Here is a 25,539-nt window from a genome sequence, read left to right on the forward strand (position 1 = left end):
TTCAATCAGCACGGGTTGACATTGGACCCCTGCTGTGGTAAAAATAGTCCTGCTGCTCCCTAGATCGCTTCTCTTTGCCATCAAGCCTTCACGTTGCTAAAACCTTTTGTAGGATTTGGTTTGCGGTTTATACAGACCCCGTTTTGACCAACATATTCACACACATGGCACAGACACACACGCACATGCACAAGAAACACACACACACACACATACATTCCCTATCTCTATCTGCCCAGTGTTCCTTCAAAGATGTAGCCTTGCTTTAGAAGGACCAGAATGCACTGCCTAGCTTATCTCTGGACACCATAAAGAAACCTCATGCTAATTCCTCCGCTGATAAATTGACTGCAAACATACTTTTCTCCCTTTCTATGTCATTTCAACCTCTGGCAATTTAGAACTTTGTAATTTATTTAAAAAACTTCTTAAGATAATAACTAAGCAAAAAAAGGTTAGACATTGACACAAGGTTACATATCGACAAAAAAACTTGCCAGTAAAAGAAACTGACTGTACATGTCATTTTAGTTAGCATTAATATGGCATTGTGTCGTTGTTTCAATATTGTAGCTTAATGGACTTTATGTGTAAAACATTATCAACGGATGGGGATGCTGGATGAATAATTCAACCTTTTCCCTTTGAAACACCGGGCCTTTAACTAATCCTCTGCTGTACTGTCTCTCTGTCGCTATGGACCCTCTGGCATCCACTGCCAGAAAACACTCTGATCTTGAGGGGTATCCTACGAAACAAGCTAGATCTACTCAGGGTTTTCTAAAGATAACCAGCTTCAGTTAGCTTCACATTCTAGCTCACGCTTCATCTGTACTACAATGGTGGATATAGCAGGCTTGTAACTGCTAACTCTAGCAGGCTTGTAACTGCGTGTTCATCTCGCACATGGCTAGTCGACCACGGAACTCTTCATTGAGACAATGCTGAAACATTAATCCATGGGCGAGTCAGTGTGTCACGACTTCTACCGAAGACAAAGCCTCTCCTTGTTCGGGCGTTGCTCGGCGGTCGACGTCACCGGTCTTCTAGCCATCATTGATCCATTTTTAATTTTCCATTGGTTTTGTCTTGTCTACCTACACACCTGGTTTCAATCCCACTCATTACCCGTTGTGTATTTAACCCTCTGTTTCCCCTCATGTCTTTGTCAGAGATTGTTTGATGTTCAGTTTTGTGTTGTTTGTATTGGTGCGCGACGGGTCCTCGTACCCACTTTGTTTTATTGTTATTATAGTTTTGGAGTTATTTTTTATTTATTGTTATTAAACGACTCCATTACCTTAAGTTTGATTCTCCTGCGCCTGACTTCCCTGCCACCTATACACACGACTCTGACACAGTGCCACATTTTACATTGTACAGAAATCAGAAATGCCGAAGAGGCATTTTTTCGGTTGCATATAACTTTTTATTTAGACCTCTTCTGGAAGTACATACCGGCTGTGACGGCAGTAAATGATGATAGTAGTTCATTGAAACTCCATATTTTGAGTAAAGAATGTATTTTGGCATTATTAAGCTTGAAAAGCTGGTGAACGGGAAGTTTAATGGCTGCTTCCTGGTCTTAAAGGAGATAAGCCATAACAAGGCCTCCTGTAGGGCCAGGTTCTGGTTCAACAAAAGTGTTACTGTGCATGAAGTTTAAAATGCATTCTGTTATTACTAAATGTATCATGTGATCGACATTTTAACATTACACATTTTTTACACACAAAAATATTTTATAACTAAAATATTTGATCAGTCATCTTCCACAAATGAAGGGGATGATGACACAGAGGGAAGGAATATAATTTCATTGGTCCTCAACTCATGGCTCAGACACTTAATTCAGGATAAATAGAGTTAGCCCTGAGTTAGCCTGCCGTGGAGCAGGTTAATTCTGAAGGATTCAATGCCATAAAAATGGACCTGGCTAAAAGGTGAGCCACTTTCGAATGACTAGTTATCCCGAGTTGAACTCAGAGTTAACCAAAGATACCTCACTAACTCCTCAAACCTACTTCATAGGATACCCCTCTGGTCAAGTCACAACAGAGCCAACCACCACTATGTTCCCAGATAATTCAGTTATTTCAAAGGAGAGATCGTTTTTTCATCTGCATACAGTAATGTGCTTTAGTTTAACTTGTGTTTAATCGCTTAAAAACAAACAAAAAACGTGGATGTTCTGAACTCTTCAGGTAACATTGAGGTTTTTCTGAAGTTCCCTTATTACCTCTCTTCAATCTCCTACACTTCACCTGTCCTTTCCTCCTGGCGAGAGGTGAGCTGCGAGGCTACTAATCGGATCGACACTTACAGCTCCGCCGGGGCCTGACCTTGTCTGAGGTAGCAAAATCATCTCTGTCCGTCCGGCCGGCGGCCACTAGCTCTTAAAACCCTGACTGCATCTGACGGCTTCTGCTTCCTGCAGAGAGACAAGGGGCATGGGGAGACGGAGGGAGCAGACGCTAAGATGACTGCTTCCGTCTGCTCAGTTTTGTTCTCCTCTGTCAGCTTCAGCAGCGTCTGTCCATCCTGCGGAGTGTCAAAGACGGAGAGAGACCGTTAAGACAAAAGGAGAAGGTGAGAGAATAACCTGTTGGGCAAAGTAGAACAAAGGTGAAGAGAGAGTCTGCAGGGGAACCTTTTCTAATAAGGAAACCAGCCCTGAATTCTGAAGTCTCAGTTCTGCACTCTGGTGAGTTATTTTCTTTATAGGAAGCTGGTAATTACTGATTGCTTGCAGTAAGTCCTTAGGATCAGCTTAGCCTTCAGAGGTGACCAGAACATGTGCAAAGCCTCTTTCTTCACTGAGCTTTACCTCACCAAAGGAGGCCCATTTTAGCATTAGCCGCGCTAATTCAGCTTTAAAAGTGGAGGGGCCACACTAGTTTGGCACTGTCTCTCTGCACTGATCCACTGGTATCATCTTATTCCCATTCTGATCTTCATTTACAGGGCCTCATAAAGAGAGCTACAGTATATGGAGGTGGCGGTGCCTTCTCTGTGAGGCAGTATTAACTGTCTACCCCCTCTGAGACTAGTCAACGAGGCTACATCCTTTCTCTGCAATGCAGACAGTGGAGAAAAGACTCCTTATCGCAGTTTAATCTCCCCACTAAGAGTCGACACCACTGCTAAAGCCAATGTGACTTTGTCATTCATCCTCCGGTCTCAGGACGACCATGTTTGTTCATTAAAGTGAAAGGGCGGATCGACAGAAAATGAAGAGGGATTTTTCAGCAAGGACAAATCACAACATGGTAATGGGACTCCCTGAGATAGGGTCGAAGAGCAGCTAGATGGAGTGCCTTTGGCCGTGGGAGGGGTTGGCTTTTGTACCTGCTCTACCTGCTGTGACCTGAACAAAATTAAATGCAAGAGAAAAAGAGAGGATGAAAATGAAAGGCTGTGAAGACCAAAGCCCCCTTTGCTCTGTGAAAACATCACCATGGGAAACCAGAGACCAGGGAGAGCAAGAGCAGGGTGCCTGCGTGTCAAACTGCCCCCAGTCTGAAGTCCTACATGCAGGGAGGAACAGCAAAAGATTAAGTTGACATTGCCCCACAGGTAGAACACTTGAAAAAGGCACTTACAATTATAAAGGCAGATCAATTTCATTGTGCAAACTGACATCCTTCTATATAATTCAGGTCAGTATTTCTGTAGGGGCTAAAGCTCTCCTTTTTATGTTATTGTAATGTGCTATTAATTTGATTGATGGTGTTCTTGTCAAATCCTGAGGCCCTTGGGGGAGGACTCAGTGCATTTAAATGTACCACTTTTCAGCAGGCCTGATAATGGACAGCTTCAGAGCTGAGAGGCTAGAGCGCAACCACTCTCTGCCTCACTACTACAACATAACATTACAGAGAACAAAGACAACAGTGACATACAGCTTCAGAGCTAAGAGGCTGGCTAGAGCTCGACTATTCTCTGCCTCAACTTAACATTACCTAGAACAAAGTCAAGTGACATACCTACTCATCGAGGGGGGGGGGGGGTGGACAGGGAGACAGAAAGAGAGAGAGAGAGAGAGCGAGTGAGACACAGACAGACAGAGAGACTCGTAAAGGCCTTAAGATACATTCAGATGTATGCAAAAAGAGAACAGAATTACTACAATACTGTACATGAACTAGCACTGGAAATTATTGAGAAAATAAATGGTGAGCTAATCATTTCAACAGTATTATGGCACAGTACATCACGCCATTACTGCTAAGTGAACATTTATTTCTGACAGCGTCATTTACGGATTCAGTGGTCTTGTAATCATTTGGTAATTCTGGTGTTCTATTGATGGGAGTTTTAGGGAGTCTATTAGAATTAGGCAGGGTGGCCATGTGCTAAGAACAAATATCTCCCTCCATCCTCACACTGATGGACAACCAGAGAAAGGCAGAAAATCTGCTACGTTCTGCAATGATTTAGAGCTGCATATGAACTAAAGTCACAGTCGATTTCTAAGTGTATGCCTGTTTGTATAACCTGGGATGCTGAAATAGTTGTTACAAATATCCAGACAGAAAAAACCAAGACAAAACAGATTTAGCAAAAAATGTTTAATCTCTCCTTGATGCGTGTTTATTTACAAGTAATAAATCTGCAAAATAGGAAATAGCAGAATATTTACACAAGCGTGAAACAGCCAACCTGTCACAGTTGCTTCAAGTCTCAAACTCTTAAAAATGTATCAGAATTCATAAATTATTAAAACTCTTCAGTTTCAATTTTTTTCTTAAATTTGTGTCTAGATATTTTAATGTATTCTCCTAAGCCTTTTAAATGTATTTTGAAAAAAGGAACTGCTTTCCAATATGCCATAATTAAAACAAACCAAAAGAGGGAATCAGGAGGACAAGGATAGAAGTTGTTCACTGGTGTGGCAGAGTGGGGAACCTGTGACAGTGTTTTGAGTGGGCATGGTAAGGTGGTGGATTGTGGGTAATGGAGGGGTCGTAGAGGGTTGTGGGAAGGGGAGGGGGAGCTGACAAGGCACTATGTGCAAAGTGAAAGCTCTGTGTTCATCAAACAGCATCTGGATCTCTCCCTCTGGCTTTCCTCTCCATCTTCCACCCAACTCACTACGGCAGGCAGACGAGACAAAATAAGTACCGTTTTCTTCAAAGGAGTTCTGTAGAGAAGCCTCTTTCTTGTCATCTTCACACAACAAGTAGCATAGTAAAATAAAATAACATAAAATAAAAAGAAAACATGAGACCAACTGCCCCAGTACATACAATATAACTTTTTATATACTCCATAGAGTAAGTTTACAGATTACTACACGTATCCATAATCCCCCCCAAGATCCTAATCATCATCATCATCAGAAACCTCTCACTTAAATAACAGAAGAGCCAAACGACATCAAAGCAGGGGAACCATCCTGAGATTTTAAAATGCAACCAGCTGTTTTACAATCACAGTCATCAAAGCCTAGTGTGCGTGGCAGGAGGGAGGCAGCACACAGCAACATTTTCCATCCACTAAACAAATGTGCTCAATCAGGGAATACAAGATGCTTAACAGAAGAACATAGTAGCAGTTTCAAAACATCTCAAACCATCCCAAATAGGGTGAATGAACAGAAAAGTGGTCAAGTCAATGCCGATCCTCCACTACCTTCTCTTGGTTTGGAAAAAGCCAGTAACCAGCATATAACTCTGTTTAAGTTAAGAGTTTCATAAACTAGTCTGTATGCCCTGCTCTCCGATATCAAGTACAGTACATACAGTAATTCCAGCCCTATGTGTTTGGTCGGGTGGGGAGGGAGGGATTGGCTGTAGGGTGCGGTATTGAACTTAATTGAGTTGCCAACACTAGGACAGGCCTGAGCTGGAAAGGAGAGGTTGTCCGTATTGGAGGATGACCAAGAGAGGAGGAAGATGAGAGTAACAGCCCTGCACGACACTGAGGTGAAACATGAATACTAAATATCCATATATTTTCAGAAAATGTAAATGTCTAATAAAATATAGGATGTGTTATGAAGTCCTACTCCCAACTGAATAGGAGAAATTTGAATATCACATTAAACAAAACATTTTAAGTAATTACATCATTTTCATTAAATCCCACCACATTTCTTGAATCCTGATCTTGGATAGATAGATGGATGGAAGGTTACGTATCACGTCTGTAGTCTGTGTGATCCACACGGCTCTCACTGGAATACTGACCGAAATATTTCACAAGTTTCTCAAAAATGTATCGGTGTCTTTCTTCTAGCCAGCCATACTGTATCTCTAATCTCAGAGGACAAGGGAAAGGAATGACGTTTCTTCTTTTTGTACATGACCGAAAGGGAATCGGTGTAACATGTTAAAGGGAGACAATGCATTTCACAAAAGTATCAGATTTCTGAGGAAACAAAAACCTTGGCCCAGTTAAAAACACTCAAAGACTGAGCTACATCTCATCATCTTGTCACACATCACAGGTGTTTGCATTGCAACATAGTTTTCACTGTTTTTTCATCTTCACAGCAGACTGAAAAACAAAGAAAAGACAACACTGAATGTTCACCTTCCGTGGCGCTTTAAAACTCCTCTTTTTACCCGGTTGGATGACGCTCGTCACAGATGCTGTTACGGAACATAAGGGAAACCTTGGGAGATCTACTCTACTAGCACTAACCATTGTTTGGTTGCAGCAGAGTACAAACACACAAACTCATACAACTTTCACCACTTCAACAGATCAACAATAAAAAAGAAACCATCTATTTAATTACACTAAAATAGAACTGTTGAATGTTGAAGTCACTAGAGTGACAGTACTTGCTCTCATGTGGGGTTGAAATCATGAGGGATTACCCTTTGCTCAAAGCTTTACATATGAACTTCTCTCATCTTTGTCTGCAAACCTCTACCTCAGTGTCCAACATGACAGTCTGTAAGACTGTAACTCTAACACAGTGATCTAGAGTATCTGAGGAACCTGAGGAGAGACAGCAGGTGGAACTTCAGGAAGCATTTAAAAGGGTCGTGGGTGAATTAAACCTTTGCTACATTTAGCGTGCCGCTAAATTTAATGAATCCTTCTGTGGTGTCTGACTTCTGTTGTACAGCAAAGCCCACAACATCACTGTACTGTAAGCCATGATATTTGCCTTCCAAAAAACCTTGAAGTCCCAGAACTAAAGTGATCTACTTCACTGTGGTCTGGAGCCTGTGCACAGAGGTGTGCATGGTCATGGGAGCAACCCAGAGGGCTGCTCATCCAGGTGGCTAACACAGAAGGCTGTTTTCTCTCACCAGAGTGGTATACAAAACCGAGCCTTTGGTTTTTCTAAAAGCCACAATAGCACTGTGGTTGTGTTAAATACCGGAATAACAAACAGCTACGGTATTTCCAGTACTGTTAAAACATATGTTCTCCCAAGACAGGAAAGGCCCCAAAACTTTACGATTTGTTGATTTTCTTCGAATATATTTTTAGGTATTTTTTTTTTTTTTTTTACTCTTCAGTCACGAGGCATGACAACATTTTAATCATAGCACATTTGATCTAAAGAAAACATCTTTGCACTAAACAACATTCAAATAAAACATGGCACAGGACAAGGTTTCCTCTTGTTTTCATAGTTCAGTCTTTGAAATATCAAATCCTTTTCTTTCAAAGTATTCTGTACATTAAAATGGAAAACTTTGACTATTTTCATTTGTTTCTTTAAAAATGAAGTTGTATTTATATATCTATATATAGTTATATATCCTCTTCTTTTGATTTAGCTTTTTTGTAAATTGTGCAAATTCAGCAGTAACACAAGTGGCACACCACTGGAGAGAGTAGGTAGTTGATAAAAACACACCACTGGAGAGAGTAGGTAGTTGATAAAAACACACCACTGGAGAGAGTAGGTAGTTGATAAAAACACCCCACTGGAGAGAGTAGGTAGTTGATAAAAACACACCACTGGAGAGAGTAGGTAGTTGATAAAAACACACCACTGGAGAGAGTAGGTAGTTGATAAAAACACACCACTGGAGAGAGTAGGTAGTTGATAAAAACACCCCACTGGAGAGAGTAGGTAGTTGATAAAAACACCCCACTGGAGAGAGTAGGTAGTTGATAAAAACACCCCACTGGAGAGAGTAGGTAGTTGATAAAAACACACCACTGGAGAGAGTAGGTAGTTGATAAAAACACACCACTGGAGAGAGTAGGTAGTTGATAAAAACACACCACTGGAGAGAGTAGGTAGTTGATAAAAACACACCACTGGAGAGAGTAGGTAGTTGATAAAAACACACCACTGGAGAGAGTAGGTAGTTGATAAAAACACCCCACTGGAGAGAGTAGGTAGTTGATAAAAACACCCCACTGGAGAGAGTAGGTAGTTGATAAAAACACACCACTGGAGAGAGTAGGTAGTTGATAAAAACACACCACTGGAGAGAGTAGGTAGTTGATAAAAACACACCACTGGAGAGAGTAGGTAGTTGATAAAAACACCAAATCTAAAGCGAAATCACAAAAAAAAAAGGATCTGAAAATCAAAATGACGTCCATGAAAGTTGATGAAGTCGCTGACACGTCAGAAGCTTCCATTGAGAGGGGAGCTATATACATGAAGTCCTTTCTCCATAGCCCCCCTAATAGATATATATATATATATATATATATATATATATATATATATATATATATATATATATATATATATATATATATATATATATATATATATATATATATATATATATATATATATATATATATATATATATATATATCTCCTGGCCTCTTTAGCCAGCTGCTTCACAGTCCCGGCTGTGGGTAGATAGATCAACACGGAAGAAAAACTGAAACCATTATGTTATGATGACCGTTATGATAAGACACTTTCTCAGGGTGACAGACGTTACGTGTTTATAAATGAAGGGTTGTTTGGATGGGCCGGAGCCCAGGCCTAACTCTGGTGGGTCTCCAGTGTACTGCTTGTGTCCTTGCAGTCCTAATGCGTTGTGTTGGGGGTCAGGGGCTGGCGTTAGTGAGAGAAGGCCTGGCTGCTACCCTCTCCGCCCCTCAGTGGCGGGCCGTTCCTCAGTGGCGGGCCGTTTCTCAGCTGGCCAGGGCCATGGTGTCGATGACCTGCTCCAGCTTACTGCGCAGTCTCTGCCTGCGAGACTGCTCATCCTTCTGCAGCGAAGACAGGATCTGGGGAGGGAGGAGAGAGGGATGGAGAAGAGAGCGATGAGAGAGAGGAAGACAGATCATCAGGGTGGACCATCAGCAGAGAAAGTCTATCAGAACATCTGTCAGTCTGTGTAAACAGCTGTTGAATCAAACATGCTGTCATGGTGGCATGAGCAGGCAATTTATTGATATTTACAATACCAAAGGCATACAAACAGTTGATCTCTTCCCCGACAAACACAATACACTTGTTTAGTCATAGATAGGTGTGAACATGGAACGCTGAATTTCTACTATATGACATTGCATAGATGACAAATTTGATCAAACAGGCGGATGACTGTAGAAGCTATAAGAGGTGGATATACATAGAAAACACAGCTGAGGTGCTGTATGTACTATGATATTATGGGAACTGGAAGAGGAGGTGCTGGTGGGTCCCTCAGAGAGCTGTGTACTAGCTGTTAGGGTGTCATGCAGCAGGCTGCATTATGGACTGCTAATGCGCCTTGTGTTAGTGCTGTTGTGAGGAATGGGGGGGGGGGGGGGGGGGGGGGGGGGACCCTGCAGCCGCACACAACAGGATAATAAGCCTTAATGAAGGGGAGCGGCTGCTTAAATGGAGGCAGCTGCAGCTCTCGCCTCAACCACAGGAGCCAGCATGCAGATAGAGGAGGGGCGAGAGAGGGGTTGAGATGGGGTCTGATGCTGACTGGAGAAGACTGAATATACCCCACTCACTTCCAACAACACTCTACCATTCCCACCACCGACGCTCTCTACCCCCACACAATTTGAAAAGGCAAGCAGAGAGGCTGCTTGAACCTCTTACAGCCCACAGTCAAGGCACTATAACCGACAAGGTAAGAAGAATTGTCTGAGCCGACAGAGCTACACATTGTTTACGTGTTTGTGAAGGCCGTAACGGGAAAGGGGATAACAAGTCAGTTGCACAACTGAATGCATTCAACAGAAATCTGTCTTCCGCATTTAACCCAACCCCTCTGGCCTTAATCAAGGGCAGAACAGCTGATTTTTCAATCTCGCCAACTAGGGGATTTCAACCAGCGACCTTTCGGTTACTGGCCCAACGTACTTAACCGTGAGCCTACCTGCCACCCCAGGCACACAAACTCAGAGTGAGTACAGTACAGAAGCTATCCTAGCACTGCCTTCCTGCCTGCCTGGCTGGCTGGCCGACTGTCTGTCTGTCTGTCCTAATGTCTGGGAGTGGACGGAGGGGACAGAGAGGACGGAGGGGACAGAGAGGAGGGCGATTATGCACTGCTTCATTATCTCTTCATTTCCACAGCCTAGTCTTTGTTAGTTACTGGCCTCAGCCCTCTCTAGGCTGCTTGGCTCAGCTCAGCTCTCTGACAATTTGTACAATGTGTACACTCTCATTCACATCTCCGACATGGAGTAGCTATACTGCACTGGCTCTGCCTGAACGAATAAGCAATGTTTCAAGAATGATTAGTCCCTCTATTTTGGTGGGAAAATATATTTATGCACATGCAATTAATGAACTTCTTGAAAGGATAGCACATGGGAGAATAAATAAAACACATACTTTACATCCAATGTGGTCAATTAGCTTCATAATATATACCTTAATGGTTTTAATAGCTGCATGCAATTATGGACATCTACTCAGTAATCTATTAATTGAATTAGAACGCCCACATTCCATTCATCAGGAAAACAAGAGGGCTCATAGCTGGTGCTTCTGCATCACCCCTTCAACATACAGAAACAATGGCGATTCTATTCTGATCTCTTCATATTGTGACTGACAAACCTAACTCATTTTAATAATATATCTATATCATTATGATGCCTATGATTAATATCTTCATAATATACTGGTGACTCACCTCATCTTTGTACTTGATGATATACGAGTAGATCTCATGCAGGGCACTCATGCTGTTGAACTGACTGAGGTGCAGCCGGGACTGTTCAGCCAGGTAGGCACTCATGTCCTGGTCGCTGATGGCCGGCATACGAGAGATGTCGGAGTAGTACCTGCAGGACAGGAGGGAAGCAGGAGAGAAGAGGGGTTAGGACTGGAGAGGACACCTGGAGAGAGAGGACACCTGGAGAGGACACCTCTTTAGTTAGGTATGTGAAGGACTGGATTACAAGGAGAAGTACTTGTCAACAACCGTCTGGTCAACTCTCCATCACCATAAACACCTCTGATATAATTTGATCAACTGTTTACATACTAAGTACATACTACTGTACATCTGCTTGACATAAACCACGAGATGGACAATCTTACAGTCTGTGGAGTTGAGATCTGTGTCATAAATACCTCTCCACCCAGTTCTTGTAGTTAGGGATATCCTTTGCGTAGAGCAGCTTGTTAGAGGGCGAGTCTTTGCCCAGCTTGTGTTCTGATGTGGAGCAAGAGTCCATGAAGGTCTGGGCCACCACAGACAGACAAGCATCTGTGATACTGTTCTTATGGATGTCAAACACAAACTGGGGGTTCTTGATGACGTTCACCCAGAACCGCAGCGGCAGACTGGGATGGGAGAGGAGATGTTTCATCATGAGGAGATGTGTCATCAACCATTCACATTATACAACCAAAACATACAGGTACTCAATGTCTGTAATGTGTCTCACCAGTTGCTCTTCCAGGTGTGCCGTACGTCCGAGTCTGATATGGAGTGTTTGTCGGCCTGCTCGTCCAGGAAGTCAAACATGTACTTGATGGCGAGAGGCAGGGCGCTGCCACGGTGGGCCGTGCTGAAGATGGTCTCAAACAGGTCGTCCACAAACTTCTGTAACGTACCCTGAGGAGAGGACAGAGGTTTAGTTGTCAGGGTTATTCTCCAATTACACACCTACAGATTTCAAATCAACTAACAGAGATTCATTTCTCCACACAGCGACCAGCATCTTTAAGGGGGAGTGGCTGTGGAGAGGACGCCGCATTTTGCTGCTCCAACATCAAAGTACTGAGATGTGCTGGTTTAGCAGACAGACCTATGTGAGCCATCGGAATTCCTTTCACTTCTCTGCATCACGCACCACGAAACATTCAATCCAACAACAAATGACCTGTCTCCTGCTATTTTCTCTTCTCTACCCCTTTCTATTTATCTATCTTGTTTTTATTCGAAATTGACCACCCAAGAGGCTTGTAAACAGCATCTAATTTCCATGGTTTTCTTCCCCTACAATTAGGATGGAAACAATCAGCTCAGAGGCAGTTAGACGAGAGGAGAGTGGCAGGCAGGCAGGCAGGCAGGCAGGCGAGAGGAGAGTGGCAGGCAGGCAGGCGAGAGGAGAGTGGCAGGCAGGCAGGCAGGCAGGCAGGCGAGAGGAGAGTGGCAGGCAGGCAGGCAGGCGAGAGGAGAGTGGCAGGCAGGCAGGCAGGAAGGCAGGCAGGCAGGCAGGCAGGCAGGCGAGAGGAGAGTGGCAGGCAGGCAGGCAGGCAGGCAGGCGAGAGGAGAGTGGCAGGCAGGCAGGCAGGCGAGAGGAGAGTGGCAGGCAGGCAGGCAGGCAGGCAGGCGAGAGGAGAGTGGCAGGCAGGCAGGCAGGCGAGAGGAGAGTGGCAGGCAGGCAGGCAGGCTGGCAGGCAGGCGAGAGGAGAGTGGCAGGCAGGCAGGCAGGCAGGCAGGCAGGCAGGCAGGCAGGCAGGCAGGCAGGCAGGCAGGCTGGCAGACAGGCGAGAGGAGAGTGGCAGGCAGGCACTGTTTGTCCAGTTAACAGGGACTTGGCTGATATGAGGAACGCCAGAAGAATACAACACAACAACGGAGGCTGAGCTGATAAAGAGACAGGCATATCAAGGGACTATCGAGAAAAAAAAGAGGTCCTCTTCACACAGGAAATACTGTTTACATTTTCGTGGTCCTAGAGTCAGGAAATGGAACACATTGAGTGGAGTTACTGCTTTCAATACATGTCAAAAATGATAATTGGCAAAAATGGAGTTCAAGGTTTTCATCTGACAGCGATGATGTGGAGTGCATTTCAGTGACTTACTCAACATCAGATGAGTTGACTTACATCAACAGTACTGTACATGTCTTTTACGAAGGTGTGATATACAGTAGGCTGGCCTGGTGTCTATGTAATCTTACCTTGGTGGCGAGCAGACGGGTCAGATAGATCTCAGAGACCATCTTGCTGCCCCGGTCTCCCTCGCGCTGGTCAGAGTGGTCGTGGTTCTTGACCAGGTGCCACAGCTTGGTGCCACTCTCCAGGTCAGGGGTGATCATGGGGGTGCGGGAGCGCAGACTGTCTGGACTGCTGGCTGTCCGCAACATGCTCTCTGAACGGAGGCAAGAGAGAGACAGGAACATCAGGACAAAGACAGGTTCATCAGGAACACACAATGCAGAGGTCTTAAGAGGTCAATGGAACAAGATGACCAGAACAGAACACCAGTCTGACTCCCTGGTTCCATGCCCTATTGTGTTGTGAGAGCTTCAACTTGAGTTCAAACAGTGATACGCACTCATATAAATCACATATTTCAGGTCAAAATTATGCCTTCAAAAATGTATCTGACCCTTGCCAAGCTCTGCACATAGTGGACAAACATAAATTAGAAGACAAACATATTTAGTCTGGTGACTGACTAAATAACAGTCCCATTTAGTCTAGTGAAGAAATGGCTCTTTGGGCTGTCTATCTGTCTGTCATCCAGCCAGAACAAAGACCATGCCAGCGTGAGGAGCAGTGTCAATCTGTCTGTCACAAGGTCACAGCCCATGATGCACTGGGACCTGACCCTTGAGATAGAGAGAACATTAATGAGCAAGACAACAGATCCCTGTAGCCTCTCTTATTGTCCGTCAGTGAGGTGGATGGATGGAGTGATTAGGCCTCAACTAAGGAGCGAGGAGAGTTAGCCGACTCATTACTCTCAATTGGCAGACTCTAACTAATTGGCAAAGTGGGAGAACGAAAACAGTGTGCCTCATTTAATTGAGGCAGGGCCAAGAGAGGAGATAGGAAAGAGAATCTGCTTTGCGTCTTATCATTAGCACACGTTTTACACCAGCCCTTCCATCTTTATCTCCCTCGCTTGTCCCCATGCCCTCTCCCCATCCCAAATGACCCATAATGTTATAGTGCTGGATATAATAGAACCCCATACACATTACACCAATATCCTTCCTGCTTGTGGTAGTGGATGAGTCAGGCTGTACAGGCTCCATTGTGTGAGTCTCCTCTCCTCCCTGGGGCAGACTGCCTCCATGCATTGCTTCATTAATAAAGGTGTGAGTGTCAAACTTCATTACGGTAAACCAAAGGATGCCTATCTACCGCGTTCCTCTTATCAGCCAGCCTGCTGTAGTTGCAGCCGGCATGGGAGGGAGGCTGCCTGGTGAGGAGGCTGGGAGGGTAGCCAGAACGCAGGGGCGTCAGTCCCTCTCTAATGTATGGAGGGAGGGATGAGAGGAGGGAGGGAGAGTGAGAGAAAAAACAACTTCAATCTCTGTCTATCTCTCTCACACCGTCTGAATGATGGCGTGGCGCTCGGGGCTTCTGAGTTTCGGATGGCAGGGAGGGCCCCCTGGTTTTCAGGGCGAGAGGATGAGAGAATTACATCTCAGAAACTCGCTGACACATAGAGACTAATGTGTGTCAGTGGTTCTGGGATTGTTGATGCTTTCCGCTAGACCAAATCAAAAGAACAGTGGGGCATCAGAGCAAGACAACTGCCTGGAATGTTCCCAATTAACTCTACTGAGATCTGGGCCTGTACTCACAAAGCATCTCAGAGTAAGAGTGCTGGTCTAGGGTCAGTTTAGCCTTTTCAATCATAATAACTAACAGCAGGACCTGATCCTAGATCAGCACTCTTTAGACACTTTGTGAATATGAGCCCTGTAGTACTAAAACAGAGCGCCAGAGACAAACTCCTGCCACACGTATGCCATGGGTGGGAGTTAAAACCAGTGATGACCAAAGAGGAAAACAAAACCAGTGTGACTAAGATTGGTCTCTATGCCAATGACCTTCTTTGAGACCCCATTATCAGCTTGTTCACACCGGAACATTCTGTAGTCACTCTCCTAGCAGCCAATAGGTCTCCTGTATTCCTACATCTATTGTACATTCATCATGAGGTTGCTACTACTACTACTGCTGCTGCTGCTGCTGCTGTTGCTACCTCTGATTGAGTGCCTGTAATTCCATGGCAATCATGTCCATTGGCTTCTGGGGGAGAGTGGTGCACGTTTACTTCCCCTCTTACAACAGCCAGGGCTGGGCGATCCTCTCTGTGGACGAATAAACCAGCCTGGCTTTCACTGGCCTGTCAGCGTTGCTATTGTTGCTACCCCTTATCAACACAACGACGAACATGAGGAGAGGGAGGGAAAACAACAACAAAGGTGAAAGCTTTGGAAAAAGGTTTTTGCCAGGGAGCTGGTTACACTGATGCGGTGTGGAGCTGAGGCTGTGTTTAAAGTTGTTTGCTATTGGTCTTCAGTCTTTGGAAGGAGGAATGAGCTGTCTGATGTAATGCCTGTCATTTCCGAGATGGTGAAAATGCCTATTGGTGGATTTATGGTTATCTCAGTTCAGAGAGGCTGAGAAAAATCTTGCTTACTACTAAGAAAGACAAACCAAGAGAGCAAAGAAAGGCAGAGATTGAGAGAGAAATTAAGAGAAAAAGAAAGATGAAGGAATGACTCACCATATCTGCTGAGAGACTTGGTGAAGGTAGAGGAGTTGGATATGTTGTAGGCTGAGTTCTGCTTTGGCACCAGAGCGATCACTGAGCCGTCCGTCACCTACAAGGAATGAAAAACAATGGTTTGTCTTATAAATGCTGTCCTGTCAATCACTCCATCCACTGTCTGTTTGCATAGATAAAACCGCCAGGCAGTACACCCCAGCCCACCCACCACCTCTCTCTCCTCTCACCTGATAGTGGGCCAGTGTGTTGAGGTGTTTCCAGTCATTGTCGATCTTTGTTGTGACATCCTCATCCTGAAGGATGATTCTGGCCATCCTGCCCTGACGCCACTCTGTGATGAGGAGGATAGGAGGATGAGAATAGATTGCACGCCAACGCACACACACACTGTAAACACACACTGTAAACACACACTGTAAACACACACTGTAAACACAATCTCCTCCTGGTGTTCTTACCCAGGTCCATGTCCCCAGCCTTGGGTCTCTGGGAGTAGGGGCTGCCCTTGTACACTGCATCCAGCAGCTTCTCTTTCACCTGGGTGATGGTGTCACAGTTCAGCCCCTTCACCGTCACCTCCGGGGCGTTCTCGTTCTCCGGGTTCACACAGTGGAGTGTCTGACAGGGGTGGGAGGGGCAGAAATTAGGTCCAGCTCACGTCAGCTTACTTAGTTGGCATTTGCAGGAATTTGAGTCGCATACTCAAGAAGCAAGCACTAATTAAGGTCACTGAGGTAATGCAAAATCCTATCGCCCTTAATGCCTTCTCAAAGGTAAATCATATATTTGATCAAATATCATTATCGCCCTGTAAAATATGTATATTTGAGAGTCCTAACCAGGGTCTTGTAGTCAATCTGCTGTCTGATGAGCTTGTCTTCACTGAGGGAGTAGCGCGCCTCTCCTGTGATGGAGTCTATAGGCCCCTTCTCCATCTGCTGCTTCATGGCACAGTACAGCATGAACAGAGGCTCGCCCGCACACTCCTAGAGACACATGGACACAGGTCATCAGTGACAGGCAAGGGCTGCATCTTTATCTTAACAGGTATGCATATAGCAATGGACATCTACATTGTTAAAGGGTTTTCAAAACAATTATAATAAATGCAACAGATGAAAAATGAGATATTAATATTGACTGAATTACAGCACATTAAACATTTTACTGGCATGGACAAATAATGAATGGAGTTCAGGAATTTGGGTGGGAATTCAGGTATTACATTTATTGTAAAATGTCTCCATTCATTTCTTAGAATGCACTCATAAATGTGACTCATTTCAGGAAACTAGGCGTATGTCACATGTCACTACTTCACAGGAGTGGCATTTGAGAACAAAATGCTTTCTTTTCATGTGCCTTAATAACAAACTTGTATTCCAATAAAATTGTTAAATTACAAGTTTAGTTTGGTTTAGCTACGAAAAAAGACAGGAACCTTCCCGCTAGCCATGATTGGCTGAGATAATGGATGGGCTGGACATGCGATGCGATGAGTTTGGATTGGTCTGCCATGTAGCATTCTTCTGTCTATAACATGAGCTGTTCACTATGTGTTTGTTGACAGTGCTTTCTACCGTGCCGTTTTTGAAATATTTATTTTTTTCACCTTTATTTAACTAGGTAAGTCAGTTAAGAACAAATTCTTATTTACAATGATGGCCTACACTGGCCAAACCCGGAAGACACTGGGCCAATTGTGCGCCGCTCTATGGAACTCCCAGTCACAGCAAGTTGTGATACAGCCTGGATTCGAACCAGGGTGTCTGTTGTGACACCTCTAGCACTGAGATGCTGCACCACTTGGGAACCAATATAACATTAGCCAAAGTTTTGCTACTTTTCTCAACAACATTTATGCCCTGAATTTAGCAGGCGCTATCGACAGGTCAGTTGGAAAAGGCAATGGGCTACTTTCTGCACACACCACGGTCAGTGTGAATCGGAGTGACTTGACACAAATCTGGCCAAACAAGATGTAGCTACAAACAAAACAGAGTTAAATGGTTCCAGTCTGCCGTGAATCATTCATCCATGTATACAGGTAAGAGTCTAGCTACATTTTCAGATATAAATTTCAAATTTTGTCAGAAGTTTTTATTTACTGTTAGTTAGCTAGCAAACTTTAGCTTGCTGGTTCGCTAGCTAACATTACATGTGATCTGTGTAGAAATATTACTCGAATCAGAAATCCATTTGCATAGGTAGATATAGCCTAATGTTAGCTAGCTAACATTGAACCTAGTTTCTTAGCTTTAGCTACCTGCAGATTCATACTAAGGCTATGACAATGTTTGTATTGGTAGTAATATGAGTTGAGATGATTCCGGTTAATTGTTTAGCTAGCTAGCTACATGTCTAAACAAAAGACTCCATTTCAGCCAGATTATTACATGACCTATCCGCTAGATGTTGCTGGGGTGTGGTTATATAATTTCCTTCACATGACCCATCAATTTAGACAAGTGTGTCGGGTAAGCATCATCTATGCATCAATAATGATAAAATATTTTTTAAATATTTGGACATTTTCTGTTTTTGATATTGCTACTATGCAAGTAAACACTTCACTGTAGCGTTTACACCTTCTGTATCCTGTGTGTGTGACAAATAAACCTAGATTTGATATAGCGTGTTTACCACATGGCCTCGCATGTGAATCCTTAAAGAGATGGGTGGGGCTAAGGCTTAAGAGGGTGTGAACGATGCTGAATGGGTGTAGACAAAGAAGAGCTCTCCAGTAGGTGTACGTACCAAAACACTGAAGGGCCATTTTCTCAAAAGTGGGTTTACAAGTTTATCAGCTTTCAAAGTAGAATTACTTTCCCATTGTTCCTCAACTGCAGTGTATGATATACCATTTTCTAGCTCTGAATCTCTACTTTTTTCCCATGTAAAAAACATCATTTCAAATGTTGCTACATAAGACCGAATCGAGGATTTACATAAATACACTGGGTGTATTTGCACATATGAAGACATTAACATAAAGGGGTGGAACAGGGCTGCAACAACCAAACACTTGCTCTGTCTACCCTACCATCACTCACCTGCTCTGTCTACCCTACCAGCACTCAACCTCTCTGTCTACATTACCAGGACTCACCTGCTCTGTCTACCCTACCATCACTCACCTGCTCGGTCTACCCTACCATCACTCACCTGCTCTGTCTACCCTACCATCACTCACCTGCTCTGTCTACCCTACCATCACTCACCTGCTCTGTCTACCCTACCATCACTCACCTGCTCTGTCTACCCTACCATCACTCACCTGCTCTGTCTACCCTACCAGCACTCAACCTCTCTGTCTACCCTACCATCACTCACCTGCTCTGTCTACCCTACCAGCACTCAACCTCTCTGTCTACCCTACCAGCACTCACCTGCTCTGTCTACCCTACCATCACTCACCTGCTCTCTCTACCCTACCATCACTCACCTGCTCTGTCTACCCTACCAGCACTCAACCTCTCTGTCTACCCTACCAGCACTCACCTGCTCTGTCTACCCTACCATCACTCACCTGCTCTGTCTACCCTACCAGCACTCAACCTCTCTGTCTACCCTACCAGCACTCACCTGCTCTGTCTACCCTACCATCACTCACCTGCTCGGTCTACCCTACCATCACTCACCTGCTCTGTCTACCCTACCATCACTCACCTGCTCTGTCTACCCTACCATCACTCACCTGCTCTGTCTACCCTACCATCACTCACCTGCTCTGTCTACCCTACCAGCACTCAACTTCGCTGTCTACCCTACCATCCCTCACCTGCTCTGTCTACCCTACCATCACTCACCTGCTCTGTCTACCCTACCATCACTCACCTGCTCTGTCTACCCTACCATCACTCACCTGCTCTGTCTGCCCTACCATCACTCACCTGTGCTGTCTGCCCTACCATCACTCACCTGTGCTGTCTACCCTACCATCACTCACCTGCTCTGTCTACCCTACCATCACTCACCTGCTCTGTCTACCCTACCATCACTCTCCTGCTCTGTCTACCCTACCATCACTCACCTGTGCTGTCTACCCTACCATCACTCACCTGCTCTGTCTACCCTACCATCACTCACCTGCTCTGTCTACCCTACCATCACTCACCTGTGCTGTCTACCCTACCATCACTCACCTGCTCTGTCTACCCTACCATCACTCACCTGCTCAGTCTACCCTACCATCACTCTCCTGCTCTGTCTGCCCTACTATCACTCACCTGTGCTGTCTACCCTACCATCACTCACCTGCTCTGTCTACCCTACCATCACTCACCCACTCAGTCTACCCTACCATCACTCTCCTGCTCTGTCTGCCCTACCATCACTCACCTGTGCTGTCTACCCTACCATCACTTACCTGCTCTTTCTACCCTACCATCACTCACCTGTGCTGTCTACCCTACCATCACTCACCTGCTCTGTCTACCCTACCATCACTCACCTGTGCTGTCTACCCTACCATCACTCACCTGCTCTGTCTGCCCTACCAACACTCACCTGCTCTGTCTGCCCTACCATCACTCACCTGCTCTGTCTACCCTACCATCACTCACCCGCTCAGTCTACCCTACCATCACTCTCCTGCTCTGTCTGCCCTACCATCACTCACCTGTGCTGTCTACCCTACCATCACTTACCTGCTCTTTCTACCCTACCATCACTCACCTGCTCTGTCTACCCTACCATCATTCACCTGTGCTGTCTACCCTACCATCACTCACCTGCTCTGTCTGCCCTACCATCACTCACCTGCTCTGTCTGCCCTACCATCACTCACCTGTGCTGTCTACCCTACCATCACTCACCTGCTCTGTCTACCCTACCATCACTCACCTGCTCTGTCTACCCTACCATCACTCTCCTGCTCTGTCTGCCCTACCATCACTCACCTGTGCTGTCTACCCTACCATCACTCACCTGCTCTGTCTACCCTACCATCACTCACCTGCTCTGTCTACCCTACCATCACTCACCTGTGCTGTCTACCCTACCATCACTCACCTTCTCTGTCTACCCTACCATCACTCACCCGCTCAGTCTACCCTACCATCACTCTCCTGCTCTGTCTACCCTACCATCACTCACCTGTGCTGTCTACCCTACCATCACTCACCTTCTCTGTCTACCCTACCATCACTCACCCGCTCAGTCTACCCTACCATCACTCTCCTGCTCTGTCTGCCCTACCATCACTCACCTGTGCTGTCTACCCTACCATCACTTACCTGCTCTTTCTACCCTACCATCACTCACCTGTGCTGTCTACCCTACCATCACTCACCTGCTCTGTCTACCCTACCATCACTCACCTGTGCTGTCTACCCTACCATCACTCACCTGCTCTGTCTGCCCTACCATCACTCACCTGCTCTGTCTGCCCTACCATCACTCACCTGCTCTGTCTACCCTACCACCACTCACCCGCTCAGTCTACCCTACCATCACTCTCCTGCTCTGTCTGCCCTACCATCACTCACCTGTGCTGTCTACCCTACCATCACTTACCTGCTCTTTCTACCCTACCATCACTCACCTGTGCTGTCTACCCTACCATCACTCACCTGCTCTGTCTACCCTACCATCACTCACCTGTGCTGTCTACCCTACCATCACTCACCTGCTCTGTCTGCCCTACCATCACTCACCTGCTCTGTCTGCCCTACCATCACTCACCTGCTCTGTCTACCCTACCATCACTCAACTGCTCTGTCTACCCTACCATCACTCACCTGCTCTGTCTACCCTACCATCACTCACCTGCTCTGTCTACCCTACCATCACTTACCTGCTCTGTCTACCCTACCATCACTCACCTGCTCTGTCTACCCTACCATCACTTACCTGCTCAGTCTACCCTACCATCATTTACCTGCTCAGTCTACCCTACCATCACTCACCCGCTCAGTCTACCCTACCATCACTCACCTGCTCTGTCTACCCTACCATCACTTACCTGCTCAGTCTACCCTACCATCACTCACCCGCTCAGTCTACCCTACCATCACTTACCTGCTCAGTCTACCCTACCATCACTCACCTGCTCTGTCTACCCTACCATCACTCACCTGCTCTGTCTACCCTACCATCACTCACCTGTGCTGTCTAGACTGCCTCAATTACTGTTGTCACACACTCTTGCATAATTCAAGTGTTTCAATAGCAGGATACCATCGGATTGGCTCTAGATTACACCTATCTAAACATACTTCACAGTTTTTTTGCGAGATCAGACATAACATCACTATAATCCAAGTGTTCATTTTCAGAAATTGTTTTATTTTAGCACATCTAATTTGTTAACATTTCAACCATATTAAACTTTTTTCAATTTCACAAAAATGGAACACATCAGAAAATATATATCTTTCTTCTCTTTCTTGTGATGCGTGTCGAGAAAGTGTGTTAAATCCCTGACTAAGCTTTATTGTTATTATACATGTAACGGAAAGCCGGCTCGGGCAAGAGTATAAAATAGTAAAATTAAAGCAATCTGGTGAGATGTACGTCACAAGTGGATTTTGCACCCCTCAAACACAGGAAATATGCTGGCAATGAGGCAACGCTGTGCTCCTGTGTCTTCTCACTGGCCTAGGGGACAGAGCGCTAGGCGCTCTCATATAAAGATTTTCTGCATTTTCACTATCACGTGCACTTGCCAGTCAATAGTGTCATTATCCCCAGCTCAGGCTCAAGAAAAAGTTTCCCTCTTAAAACGAGTATCAGTTTAGAGCAGAGTGACAGAGAGGGTGGCCAGGTGGCAGCTGAGTCTGAAACTAACAAGAGGTTAACGATTGAGAGAAAGTGCTTAGGAAGCTCTTCACCATGTTAAAGATGCATGTGCCATTGTCGAGGATGAGAAAGAGAGAGATAATGAGAGAGAGAACACAAGAGCGAAAGAGAGAGAGGGAGAGAGAGAGAGAAATAGAGAGATCGCTCTAAGTGCTTGATGGGGATAGCATTTATCTCTCCCACTTTTAAAACACACTCAAAACTCCTTACCCCCGCTCCACTATTTATCAGTAATGAAAAAGTGTCTTTAACGCAGAAGGTGAGAATTATGGACATGCATATGTGTGAGTTAAGGGAACACCCAGAGAGTGTGAGAGAGGTAGAGACTGAAGCTAGTTGGGAGAGAGTTGGAGACTGAAGCTAGTTGGGAGAGAGGTGGAGACTGAAGCTAGTTGGGAGAGAGGTGGAGACTGAAGCTAGTTGGGAGAGAGGTGGAGACTGAAGCTAGTTGGGAGAGAGGTGGAGACTGAAGCTAGTTGGGAGAGAGGTGGAGACTGAAGCTAGTTGGGAGAGAGGTGGAGACTGAAGCTAGTTGGGAGAGAGGTGGAGACTGAAGCTAGTTGGGAGAGAGTTGGAGACTGAAGCTAGTTGGGAGAGAGGTGGAGACTGAAGCTAGTTGGGAGAGAGGTGGAGACTGAAGCTAGTTGGGAGAGAGGTGGAGACTGAAGCTAGTTGGGAGAGAGGTGGAGACTGAAGCTAGTTGGGAGAGAGGTGGAGACTGAAGCTAGTTGGGAGAAAGGTGGAGACAGGGCCTAGCTAACTGCTAAGTGGGATAGAGGTGGATCCAAATCTAGCGAAGTCTCCACCTCCAGTGTCCTCTCCTGGCTTCTACACAGCAGCGCAACTCTCCTCTCTCCCCTCTGCCACCATATGCTGTTAACGTCTCGTTAGCATCTGCGCTAATTAACCAGACAGCTGCTAACGAGAGGGAACAAGCATACATCAATCCCCTAGCCCTCGCCATGGCACGCTTGTCTGTGAAATTATCTTTAATTCCACATCCCGGCTTCATTAGGGGGTAATTGTACACTCTTCCAAGAGGGAGCGAGGGAGAGTGAGAAGAGAGAAGGTCCAGTCGAACGTCACACACACTCAGCTCCTAATGACCGCAGGCTAGAACATGTCCGTCAAAGAAATAATGACACTAAACAAAATAATGAAATAAAAAGAATGTCTCTCGTTGGAGCCTTAAGCAGACCGTACCCACCGATGCCTTTACTGCTGAAATACTAATAGTGTGCTAACTAATTACTATCCTCATAAAGCAATCATAAACAGGAGCTGGGGAATATCTTTTTGTTGGTTTGATGGTGGACTTACCTTTAGGAACTTGTACAAGAGGAATGTGAACCAGTTGGTCAACATCTTCTCAGCAACAGACTCCGTTCTAACATTGAGATGGAAGACAAGAGGAGAACAAATTAGGCATGATAATTAAATAATCAACTGGAAGAAATTGCTGCTCTACCTCAAAACTAACCACGAACAAATCTGGTTTAAGGCAAAATTGACAAAAGCCAAGCTGTGATACTTCCGTGAGGGAAAAATTCTTTATTCTCAACGCAAACAATCAATCTTCATTAAAAATAGACAATTACCATAATTGGGTAACTTCTCTCATTAATCATAAACCTGTCGCCTAAACGAATGAAGACCCCTGAAACGTCCCCCAGACGAGGAGCAATTAAAATCCACTGTAATTAGTGGACTTTATTTCTCCTAATAGCCAAAGAGGAAACCTGGGCAAACAGTTTGCTCCTCTTCCATTTCCATTTTCTCCCCCTACAGCGGCTAGAAAAGCTCCTTTCTCTCCTTAATTCTCTAGTTAATCTAAACTATAAGGGGGCACAGGGAGGACGGGTGATAGGAAGACAACTTCTCCAAAACACCCTTTGATTTGGCCATCTTGGGTTTAAGTCCTCCATCTAGGCTATGATTTGAGAGAACACAGTATTACTGTCTATATAAGAGTAGTAAGACAAGAAGATCATCAAGGCCCTCAGCCACCCGAGCCCCGGCCTGTTCACCACGCTACCATCCAGAAGGCGAGGTCAGTACAGGTGCATCACAGCTGGGACCACAGTCTCACAGTTGAAGTGTACCTATGATAAAAATTACAGACCTCTACATGCTTTGTAAGTAGGGAAACCTGCAAAATCGGCAGTGTATCAAATACTTGTTCTACCCACTGTATATTTATACTCCGGACTCTGACATTGCTTGTTCTAATATTTCTATATTTCATAATTCCATTCTTTTACTTTTTAGATGTGTGTATTGTTGTGCATTTTTAGATATTACTGCACTGTTGGAGCTACAGTAGAAACACAAGCATTTTGCTACACCCGCAATAACATCTGCTAAATATGTGTATGCGACCAATAAAATTTGATTGGATTTGAACAGTATTAAAAAATGTGTTAGAACGGGCAAATGTGTGAGTGTGTCAACAGACGAATGTGCGAATGTGTCAGTGGGTGAGTGTGTGAGCATGTCAACGAACAAGTGTGTGAGTGTGTCCATCTCACCGGCGCAGCAGCAGCTTGGGGTGGTTCTTGCTCTCCAGGTTCTTGTCGATGAGGTCAGAGAGCAGCTGTTTAAGGACCCCCGTGGCGTACTCCATCTCCCCCTGCAGCGCAGTCATGATGAGCGACGCCACATTGCCACGGTCACGCATGGAGAAGGAGCGCTGCGCCTCCAGGGTGCGGATGAACGTCAACAGGAAGTGCTTCTTGGTGAGGAGCTGGCCAAACAGAGTCAGGGCCTTCTCCTGGTTGGCCTGGACCTGTCAACAACAACAGCATCAGACCAGGGGACTGGCTGTCACTTACACGTGTTGTCAATGTAATATATAAATATGTAAATATTTTGGAGTAGGGCTAATGGAAATAGTATAATGTACATAGATG

At 45.2% G+C, this 25,539-nt stretch overlaps 1 protein-coding gene across 2 annotated transcripts in view; it reads right to left on the minus strand.

Moving 5' to 3' along the window:
* Positions 1 to 4,556: 4,556 nt before the first annotated feature.
* Positions 4,557 to 25,539, minus strand: part of LOC129829965 (plexin-A1-like) — a 242,380-nt gene continuing 221,397 nt past the window's right edge. For both annotated transcript variants that reach the window (XM_055892025.1, XM_055892024.1), the window contains exons 22-32: positions 25,159 to 25,415; positions 23,951 to 24,017; positions 16,669 to 16,815; positions 16,288 to 16,447; positions 16,057 to 16,160; positions 15,827 to 15,923; positions 13,257 to 13,447; positions 11,791 to 11,960; positions 11,474 to 11,686; positions 11,031 to 11,181; positions 4,557 to 9,174 (exon numbers count right to left, since the gene is read on the minus strand). In XM_055892025.1, coding sequence (XP_055748000.1) covers positions 9,079 to 9,174; positions 11,031 to 11,181; positions 11,474 to 11,686; positions 11,791 to 11,960; positions 13,257 to 13,447; positions 15,827 to 15,923; positions 16,057 to 16,160; positions 16,288 to 16,447; positions 16,669 to 16,815; positions 23,951 to 24,017; positions 25,159 to 25,415 — 1,653 coding nt within the window. In that variant the 3' untranslated portion in view covers positions 4,557 to 9,078. The remainder of the gene's footprint in view (positions 9,175 to 11,030; positions 11,182 to 11,473; positions 11,687 to 11,790; positions 11,961 to 13,256; positions 13,448 to 15,826; positions 15,924 to 16,056; positions 16,161 to 16,287; positions 16,448 to 16,668; positions 16,816 to 23,950; positions 24,018 to 25,158; positions 25,416 to 25,539) is intronic.

This window comes from Salvelinus fontinalis, chromosome 31 (genome assembly GCF_029448725.1).
Source record: "Salvelinus fontinalis isolate EN_2023a chromosome 31, ASM2944872v1, whole genome shotgun sequence".
NCBI classification, from domain to species: domain Eukaryota; kingdom Metazoa; phylum Chordata; class Actinopteri; order Salmoniformes; family Salmonidae; genus Salvelinus; species Salvelinus fontinalis.